Below are 10,533 nucleotides of genomic sequence, written 5' to 3'. Positions count from 1 at the left end.
AGTGTAAACGTTTAAAGTCTCACTATGAAAATGTTGCATTTTCATTCCTAAATATAAATTTAAAAACGTCCCTTGTGGTGACACTGACACTCAACTTAGTCCATTTTAAACTTCTATCTCTTCTATACGAGAATGTTTGGCCATTTACTGATGACACATATAAAACCTCAAAGTAGAAAACTTTTTAAATAAGATATAAGCATTGATGGCAACATGAGGAAAATGACTGGAAAGTAGAAAAGTGGATCCATCCTTCTCCTACATAAAGCCACATGAGGTTCCTTTTATTGGGTCTTCAATCATGTTAGAATAGATCTGTCTAATATATAACCATAATCAGAACTTTAAATCATAATGAAAACAGATATATAGCCATAAGTAAAACACAAAATCATTTGAAGTTACCCAAGAATGAAAGTGGTGTGGCATACTTAATGGCTTGCCTGAACTGTAAAGTATGTTCCCCCCATAGGATAGTATAATCCATATTGCCTCGTAAATTCTCGAGTGCTAAAATTTGTTCGATTTTGCAAAGGTTTAACATTGATCTCCTCTTGCTGCAAACATAAGAATGAGTATTAGTAAGTACATGGCCTTAGGGCCCAACTTTTTACATGCATGCACATGTGAACACATAATGATTAGTACAAAAGCACACAAATTTGATATAAAGACATAGTGACATGAGGACGCATACTTGGACATTTATGTAGGAGAAATCACACAAACATGCAAATACATACACATCCACTTTCATGTACGAGCACAACTGCAAATAGATATGCATGTACATCATAGTCTATGGAACACATAGCTATTATAAAATAGGATCGAGAAAGCTCAAGTTGAAGGAGTGCTCGAAGATGGAAAGAATGAGCTCACATGTGGGAGAAGAGGGATGAGGATAAGGACATAAGACCACAAAATAGAATCAAATATAGGCCTTTGATTATCAGCCACTTGGGCTCCAGGCCTTGTTGGCCTATTCCACTCCACATGCTTCTAGAGCATTCCTATCAATTTCACATGTGTTACCCCTTTTGTAGAAAGTAGTAGTAACATCTCATCCATAGAGTGTGATCCTATGAATTCTTGCACCCCCCCTCATGGCTACATTGTGCACACTGCAATGCAGGGCATTGGGATTACGTAATGAGCAAGGGAGAAGCCTTTTTTAAAGAGGCTTTTACAAGGATACTCTTTATGCAATGGAGGTTTTAAGAAAACACACTGAGGTCCACCTAGACAGGCTACCACTCCCATATCTTCACATGCTTGCCACACATGCTTTGATGGATGGGATGTTCCCATAGTCGAATTGAGTACCATATCACCAAAATCTGTAGGCGTATAAACCACACTTGTCCTTGTGACACATGGTTATCATGTATCCTATACATCCATCTCTCTTCCTCATCGCATACATGTGGAAATACATGGCATTATGAGATAAAACAGGAGGTCTTACCAATGCCTTATTAAAATGACATGGTAGTGTCTAACCCATTTACTAGAGAAATATCATTTAGTAAGAAGCTATGATGCTTAAACCATGTGCTTGGGATGTGAGTTTTAACACAACCATGGTGTGTATAGATACTAGGCATGGGTATTGCAGAGCGAGGGCTTAAGTTGCATTAGTTCAGGTTAATTTGTTTTTTTTCATGACCCCTTTAGCCTTGAGCGAGGGGAGCTAAAATAGGGAGCTACAGTTTTTGATCCAATGCAAATTCTAAATGCGGAGACAATTGGAACACAAAATTACATCAGGTGCTTGAATGCAAAGATCATGATTTTTTAAGATTAGTAGGCCCATTAGTTAGTACCCTTAGTACCCATTTTCAATTCAATATTAGTGGTAAATAGCCAAAATCTAGTTTTGCCTAACAAGAATTAAGAACATCCAATCCTCCTCCATGACCAAAGATCCATTCTATCCATACAAGACTTTGCAAACATGGACTTACAATCATGGCCCATTCTATCCATACAAGACTTTGCAAACATGGACTTACAATCATTGCAGCTTGGGAGCTTCAATGTCCTAATAAAGATATATTTTGCATGTTGATGTAGATCTGGTGTGTTGTAGATGACTCTGAGATACCATGGCACATACAACTGCACATGCTATCACAATGCACATGCTTTGAATGCTCATGTGGAAGGTTAAATCATTGAGGTAGAAAGGCCTTATCATACAACCAAATTTGACTAGTTGTGGCTCCGAGTCTCAAAGGAATGTTCACAGCTTTACATCCAATCCACATTTGAAGAAAGAAATGATACTATGTGAATACACAACACTTTTAAAGGTAAGTGGGGGCTAGGCATCTTAAACAAGTGCTCTTCCCATTTTCTCTTCTCTCTAAATTTTTTAATAAAAAAATACATAGTCAACATAAAGGGTTGAAGAGCTAAATGAACCTTGGGAAGGGATAAGGTGGCAAAAATAAAAGTACATGTGTCAAATAGATAAAAGGTATTCAGAACCTTATCACAAAACTTTCTCTATGTAGGAAAGAAAAAGGGCCATTAATGTCACATAAGAGTGTAGTATAAGGACTTGGAATCATTGTGCAACTCAGGCCTTCTGCTTTATCAAACCAATCAACTTTATAATCTCCGTCTTGAAAACCAGCTAGTGAAATAAATCCAATTATTGTAATTGAACCTTTTCAGCTAGTAGCTTATGATATTATTGGACCTTTTCCAATATCAAAGTCATGCCATACATACATTATCATATTGACTAACTATGTAACCGCTGCTGGGCCATCCATACATTATCATATTGAATGACTACGTATCTGTTGGGCTCTTATGAAACCTCCAAAATCTATCCAAGTGTTAGATGTAGTAGAATTTGTAATTTAAGATGTCATTTTGCCTCATGCTTGTCACCATGTCATTCTGCCTCATGCTAGTCACCAATTTCTACTTTCAAATCAGGGATTTTTCTACTTTCAAATCAGGGATTGAATTTTCAAGTCTCAAGTCCTCAACATCATCACGAATTGCTTGAATATTTAGAAGTAATTCTGAAGTCCGACCCATCCAGATTGTAATGGTTTAACAAAAATTTTGAACCAAACAATCAAGCTAATGCATGCCATGTACATTGGTCCTGAGGATCGACTTTTGGATATCCCTTCCTAACGTAGGCGACTCTACAGGAATCAACTACATTAGTCCATTCAGAGCTCCATATGGTCACCCTCCATGAGTCCCAGCAAAAGCAAGCCTCATCGAGCTCTCAGCCATTAAAAACAGGGATGCATTATAGTGGGTAGACTCTTGAAAGGTTCACTCACTTTCATACGTTAAAATGCCATTGCCCATTTGAGAAAAGGTTAGGGTTGCTCAAAAAGTACTATGGCAAATGTCACCTAAAACTGCAATTCTAAAAAGGAGACCCTATCTAAGAAAAAGAACTTGTTGCCACTAAGTTCCTAGCGTGTTCCTAGCTGAATGGATTGGGACATTTGAGATCACCAACAAACTAGGATTGACCACATATTCACTCCAATGATGTGCACATGAAGTGAAGGCTATAACCACATCACATGTATCTCGCACCAAGCCCTACTTTTCACACACTGTCAATCTTATTAGGGGAGGGGGGGTAAGACATGATGTGGCTACCTAGGTGATAGATGACTCAGCAGGATGATTTGGCTTATGAGTGTCTATGTTGGATAATTTGTGGCATTGTCCAATGTGTCTAATTTTGGTTCAAACGGCTAGTATAGTTGTAATTTGGTTGAAACAACCGTACCACTATAGGTCATTAGAGTACGACTCAAGGGAAGTGGCATTCTTTTGCTTTGTATCCCATTCTTTCATCATCTCTTATCACCTCTATTCTATAGTCCATTTATGCATAATTCAGTCGTCACATTATAGAGAGATTAGGATCTTATGTCATGGAGGAAAAAAAGAGGGATAATAGGTGTTTCCCTTATGTTGTGCAAAATGCACCATGCAAAATAGAGTGGAAATAAGAGGGAAATTGTGGGGACCATGGGAAATAGCACTCCATGCTCTAGACCTCACGGTGTTATTTATTGCACCCTTGAGAATTGTTGATGTGATGCTTTTTCCTACTATTGTGTGAGATTTCTTTTTTAGCCCTCTCCCATTTTCCCTTGAATCGTTATGTCATGTATGAAGGGAAAAAGGTCCAAAACAAGCTCATTCGAGATAGAAACATCTAAAAGTGTGACCTTGATTTCTCCCCTTTTTTCCCACCATGACAAAATTCCCTTAGCATGTAAGTACGATCGCTAAGGGTGTTTAAAAAGGGCATGTCAAGGAGCTACCATGAGTATTCCTAAAGGGCATTCCAATGCCTATGGAAGGTAGAGCCAACCTTTTATGTGGACATATGGTGGTGGGACTTTCATTAGTGGTAGAGCTCCTTCGTGGCCTCGCAAGGCCATTGGGAAATCCTCACGGTCAGCCTTCTAAGGCTGGTCATGGAAAATCCACCGGCTCTCGAATAGCATTGGTTGAGATCCCATTTTTGCGCTTGTATGCGAGGCGGACAAGCTCCCGGGCAGCCTCCGTGGAAAATCCATTTCTCGTGAGATCCCATTTTTGGACTTGCAATTATTTTCAAGAAGATACATACTACGTTACAATGAGGGTTGGGAGTTCATGTAAGAACGCTGATACCGCCTAGCGGGCAGAGCAAGACCATTGCGCAATTTGTTTTATCAGCGGAGTTACACGTCTCACAGAAACGAATAGAACCGAATGATCGAAAGAACTCCCGACGCCCCCGGATATCATCGGCAGGCGGCCGATGCAGCCTGCAGGACTAAAATTTTCCAAATTTGTCGTTTATGGACGGCTTACGGCGGCGAGGCAAGTAGACGACGATATGCCCAGTGGGCTTCAGATTCGCTTCAAATGCTGTGTGCTAAATGCAGTGACCGGTCGACTATTACCATGCCTGTTCATTCCAAATTTGTCACCTCCGAAGCAACACGCGCAGGGGAAGAGCGGGGAAAAGCCCGAGACGGTTACCTGCGCAAAGATCAAGGCGTAATATCGGTGGGTTCCTATCGGAGGGGCAGGACCGACGTAAGGTTCGACCTCAACGCCCACCTGCCAGATTTCTGTCCACATTGGAAAATGCCAGTTGAATGAGATCTCAAAGAAGAGTAACAATTAACAACCAAGCAAAAATGAACCGTATCATCTGCGAAAGCAAGAAACAAGGATCAAAAGCTCAAACAATTCGGACCCAAGTGGGAGAAGCGGGTCGGCAACCTACCTTGGCTATTAGTATCGACAGAAGCGGGGATGTTGGTGACGATCCAGTGGAGGAAGTTGCGCAGGGAAGGGGACGAAGGGGAGCGGGCGTCGGGGTCGACGAGGAGCAGAGTGAGGAGGAGGGAATGGTGATGGAGGAGGGAAGGGGGGAGATGGAGGTGAACGTGGGGAGGGGACTGGGTAAGGTTTTGGGGAAGGAGCTTGGCGAGGGGGACATGGGAGCCATGGAAGGAGAGGGAGAGGTTGATGCGAGGAGCGGCGAAGGAGTCGAGCCAATCAGGGACAACGGAAGCAGCTTCAAGGAGTTTGGGATGTGAAGATGAAGCTGAGGCGTCCATAACCATAAGCAAGCTGAGCAGGAAGAAGCAGAAGGAGGCCATGTAAAGCTGAGAGATCGCCATCGCCATAGCCACCAGCCTGCTCTTCTTCTCTTTTATATTCTCGTCTGGACGCGTAGAAAACACTCATTTTGTTGGCCTGCCATAGGTACGCGTTGGTCAACACTCATTTTGTTGGCCTTTGTGCGATAAGAAAGAAAAAATAGGTATTTTTTAGACATTTCTTTTTTATTTTAAGGTGATTGGTCCAAGTATACTCTTTGTAGGGAGCTTTCAATGCATGCATTTAACCCCCCTCTCTCTCTCTCTTTACCGTAGCTAGCCTAGAAGGAAGTTTTCCTTTTCTAAGCCCTCGTTAAGCCATGTGTCATGATTATAGGCATTGATCTTTATGAAGATCCAAGGGTTTGAAACTTGCTTTCTAGAAAAGCAAAACTTTTGTGAGCTCTCCTTAAGCCACATGTACACTTTTAGGCCCTTGACTTTAGATTGATCTAAAGGACTAAAACACTCCTTCTAAATTTGACCCAAAAGCACACTTTTTTATTCATTCTTCCCATAAATCTATTATGTAAGAAGGGAGATAATTGCATATTTTCTTTCTTGCCATCACTTGATTGCGTAATTGTTGGACAAGCTCACAACCTTGCTATTGAGACTCCAATTGGATAATAGTGAGGATTCAGGTCCAATTTGCACTTAGAGCCATGATGGAAAGGCTGCCTACCGCAACCTAGTTTCTTCTTCTTCTTCTTCTCTCTCTCTCCTTTCTCCTCCTCTCTCTCTCTCTCTCTCTCCCCCCCCTTCTTCTTCTCTCTTCGCCTCTCTCTCTCTCTCTCTCTTTCTGCAGGCCACATGAATGAAATTCATCTTGTTGTTGTTGGCTTGGCCTTATTGATAGTGTTCTGTCTAAGAAGCGAAATTCAAACTTTCCACGTGTCTTTTGTCGATTACTTGTCACAAGCCTGTGCACTAATTTTTGCGTTCCTTTTGGCTTTGCAGCATCCTCCCATCCATGTGTCCACTCCTTACCTGTCCGATTCATTGGCACATGCGTGGCCCCACATCCAAGTGGCGTTTTGAATGTGGGTGCACACTAGAGTCTTTTGTGGGCACCTCGGATGTTTTGTTTGGGCAAGCATTTGTTTCCACCACCCCCAATCTTTGCGCACCACATGTCACTCGGCACATGGTTAGGCAAGTAGCATTGTGCCATGAAATGAAAATTTGTGCTCTCCTTGAGCCACATGTGAACTATTTTGAATTCAATTTCAAATCTCTATAATTTTCTTCTTCCTTTTGGTGAAGGGAAAATGTAACTGCTCGTGGCACGTTCCACTCTTCCTCATCTTTTGAGAACCTCTGCACTTCACCTTGCCATCCTTTCGAGAGGTGGGATGCAAGAGGAGCAGTTTGAACATTGGTCTGCCCTTTGTCCAAAGCCTGAACCTCGTTGCATCAACCAGGAGCGCCTTTCCGAAATCCAGAATAGAAAACACTGCGAGTGGCAAAGAGCAAGCGAAATGGCTCAAACATTGGTCTCACCAATGTACAACGCTAGCAGCTTGTTGCACCGGCCAGAAACTGTAATCAGCGATGGGGGAGTGGGCAGTGAAAGAAGAAGAGGAATGGCTGAAGCATTCGTCTACAGACTTTTTCAAGAAGTTCTTGCGGGAAGGTGGAAGACAAACAACATAGTCTATCGATCATATGCAGAATCTTTGGTTCCTCGAAGCCAGATGAAGGTGCAAACAATGCAGCAGCAAGGGCTTTGGTTGTAGAAGCAAGAGAAAGCGCCGAAAGATAGTCAGATAAATAGAGGCAATAGTGGAAGGGTTTGCCAACAAAAGAGGGCTCGAGGTGAACGAGCAGGCCAACCTCACAATGGCTCCACACACCTTGTTGAAAGATGACAGTAAAAATGTTCATGAGGATGCAAGAGAAACGAATAAGCAGTGATGCAAGTGCACAATGGAAACCGATCTTGCCAAATTGGATGCAACAATGGATGTCAAGTTTGAGCAAGCATTCAAAGCAATTGAGGTCGTCATTGAGCAGATTCAAAGCAGCTTCAAGGGAAATGCTTCGGAGTATCTCCAAACAGGATGCACCGATTCTAGAGAAACGACTACGGCATTAGGTGGATGGCCGATCGATCGACTACTTGCTAACAATCGTGCCAGAAGAAGAGCTTCGACTATGCCCACTTTGCTTTTTTTCTTGAGCGTCGGGCCAAGTCCAAAGTGTTGTGTGCCAAATAACACAGCTCTCAAGATTTTCTGCGACGGAAGAATTCTCTATAGCCGTGCTACTTTTGTCATATTCTGTTTGAAATTCATACATGGAGACAACTGCTTCCTGATCCTTTTTGTTCCCAGGTCCTATAGCACCGATTTCGGGGCTTTTCGGCTCCTCCATGGAGCAAGGCAGAGATCAGGTGGGCTTGGTCATGCATTGTGCTGCTTTTAGGTTCGAGTGGAGCGAAGAGCATTACTTGTTTTAGTCCTAGAAATGGGTTTGCAAACTCACACCTAAAATGTAAAGGCATGGACGGGCACCATAAATCAAGAGGGTTTTAGGCCTCCACAGCAACCTTTCGAGTTGCACTTGATGAAATTAGAAGCTTCAGCTTACGATGGGGCGGCCAGTGGTGTGCCTATCGCAAGAGATTAGTAGCAGCAGTAGTGGCAAGAAGAGCTTCAATAACGGAGATTGTAGCAAAGAAGTGTTGTTCCCAGTTGTAAGGGCATCCCAATCCAAAAGATTTGACGTCTTTCACAATGCAAATGGAAACAGTTTGGTTGCTTCAACATAAAAAAGGCCTAGGATGCAGCAGATGGATCTCGATGGGGCAATCAATTCAGGCTGGGAATTGTCGATCAACCGTAGGAATCAAGGAGCCCGGATCTTCTAGTTGATTTTTTGAAACCTTTGGAGCCCCATGGAAGTTTCTCTCTTCAGGCTACTCCACGTACATCGTTCAGCTTAGCAAATTTTGTCCCTAGCAATACAGTCAGAGTTTCGAGGCAGTTTTGGAAAGCAGACGACTATGAAAGTGACCGAGCTCGGTACAAATCCTTGGAGGTGAAATGGATCATATCCGTATACACCCCAAATTTCTTCATTCATGGTAGAGGCATTCTGAAAGCTAATTTCGTAGAGCCTGCTCATGATAAGCAAGGATTTGAACAAAGCATGGTCCTTACAAGGCTTGAGGGCCACTTACTTAAAATGTAGAAGGATTATTGTATCAAGGGAAAAGCCTGAAAGAGGCTTTTCCTCAAAATGAAAGTGGCCTGGCCACTTTCATTTTGAGGAAAAGCGAACTTCAAGCTTTTCTTGTACATCGAGGGCCCCGTGGAAGGCCTTACGTATTTCATTTATGACCACTCGTCTCATGACAATTTGGCATTCCCTTCATCTTCAAAGTTCGATGGTGACGTCTGAGCCATCTTCCAAGCTATGATGGTGACTTCTGAGCATCTTCCAAGCTGATGTGACCTGAGAGCGTGCGGATGTAGTGTTCTCGGGATGAAGACCCTCAAATCGTACGTGAAGGTTTCTTTCTTTCCCACCGTGGACCTTGATGGTCAAAAAATTATCATAGAGTGGGTTATATGAATCATACACAGGGAACTAGTGAGGATTCTCTGGAACATTGGTACTCAGCAAAGTGCATGGAGAGGTATCTAGCAAGAACGTTTCACCGGCATGTTCCTCAAGTAGAGGGGTCTCACAGCTTTATCCCATCAAGTCTACAGCCTAGTTTATTCTGGATAAGCATCTTTTTCTCCTCATTCCTCAGCTCAAGCAAATGCTTTTTTCTGGGCTTTTCAGTCACTAGAAATAATTCATGATGTCCCCAACTGGTGGATGACTACTACTGAATCTTCTCGACTAGAGTTGCAAGAATGTTCTACAACTGCTTTAGGGATGACAATGTACCTTTGGGATGCAGAGTCCGATGCAGTCAGACAACTGAAGATGATGATTATGTTACAAGTGTTGCCAGGGCTGCATATGGAAAACATATTGCAGTGGGCATCAACGCGTCCGAAGTTCAAATATGGGATGCTTGTAAGGGGAACCAGGTGTCATTCTTTTTTTCCATAGTTCTCAATATATAAGGTGGTCTTTTGTTTCAAAGTATGACTTACAATTGCAGCTTTTTCTCATTTGCTCTTTATGTATCGATATTATCTTGCCTCAAATCAACAAAATAAAAATGCAATTGTCTAGCAAATGTAGGTGCGATGGTAGGTCACTCAGCTCAAAGTGGAGGCCTTTCATGGAATGGCCGTATCCTTTCATCTGGAGTACGAGATAGTTGGATTATCAATCATGATGGTATATCTCCAAATGTTAACTATGATGTCTATGCAGCACACGCACACATGCATGCATGTACGCATGTGCAATTCAATTTGCACTCATATAAAATACATTACGCAATCACCGTGGATTATTCTGCTCAAAATCGCCATTGATTAAGCAAGTGGTACATATTTCCTCCACTTTGGCTACTCGATTCTCAAGCGAAGAGGTGCCAAATTGTGTCTGCAAAGAGTCCTGCTAGAATGATGTGGATTTCCACCTCAAACAAGTTTCTTGGGTGGGAATCTTCCCATTAATCCTCCTCTGCTCGGGGGTGATTGAATCACTTTCCCAGTTTTGTTTCATTGGCATATCCCTGTGTTGTTACTCCATGTCCCGCACGCATATGTGGCATGGCTAAAAGATATCATCAAAGTTGACAATTTCTATAGGATAGAAGGCCTTACAATCAATAAGAAAGGTCCACGCGAGGGAGGCACTTGTAACGTGTCCTTACGTATAGACACAGCAACTTCTGTTGTGAAGGGAGAGCCATTCGATTGTGAAGTATGTTTCCATCCAGACACGTCGATTAGTGCTT

General features: G+C 42.4%; 1 protein-coding gene across 1 annotated transcript; it reads right to left on the bottom strand.

Moving 5' to 3' along the window:
• Window positions 1–357: 357 nt before the first annotated feature.
• Window positions 358–5,699, bottom strand: LOC147892943 (protein MOTHER of FT and TFL1-like). Its single transcript, XM_087387789.1, has 3 exons — window positions 5,282–5,699; window positions 5,032–5,123; window positions 358–557 (listed from the first exon to the last, which is right to left on the bottom strand). The coding sequence occupies exons 1-3, from the start codon at window positions 5,685–5,687 to the stop codon at window positions 432–434; spliced, it is 624 nt and encodes a 207-aa protein (XP_087243915.1). The 5' UTR covers window positions 5,688–5,699; the 3' UTR covers window positions 358–431.
• Between the last annotated feature and the right edge of the window lie 4,834 nt (window positions 5,700–10,533).

Source organism: Dipteris shenzhenensis, chromosome 16, assembly GCF_047967505.1.
Source record: "Dipteris shenzhenensis isolate YYH24624 ecotype China chromosome 16, Dip_SZ_1.0, whole genome shotgun sequence".
Lineage (NCBI taxonomy): Eukaryota > Viridiplantae > Streptophyta > Polypodiopsida > Gleicheniales > Dipteridaceae > Dipteris > Dipteris shenzhenensis.
This window is presented reverse-complemented; position numbering and strand designations above follow the sequence as displayed.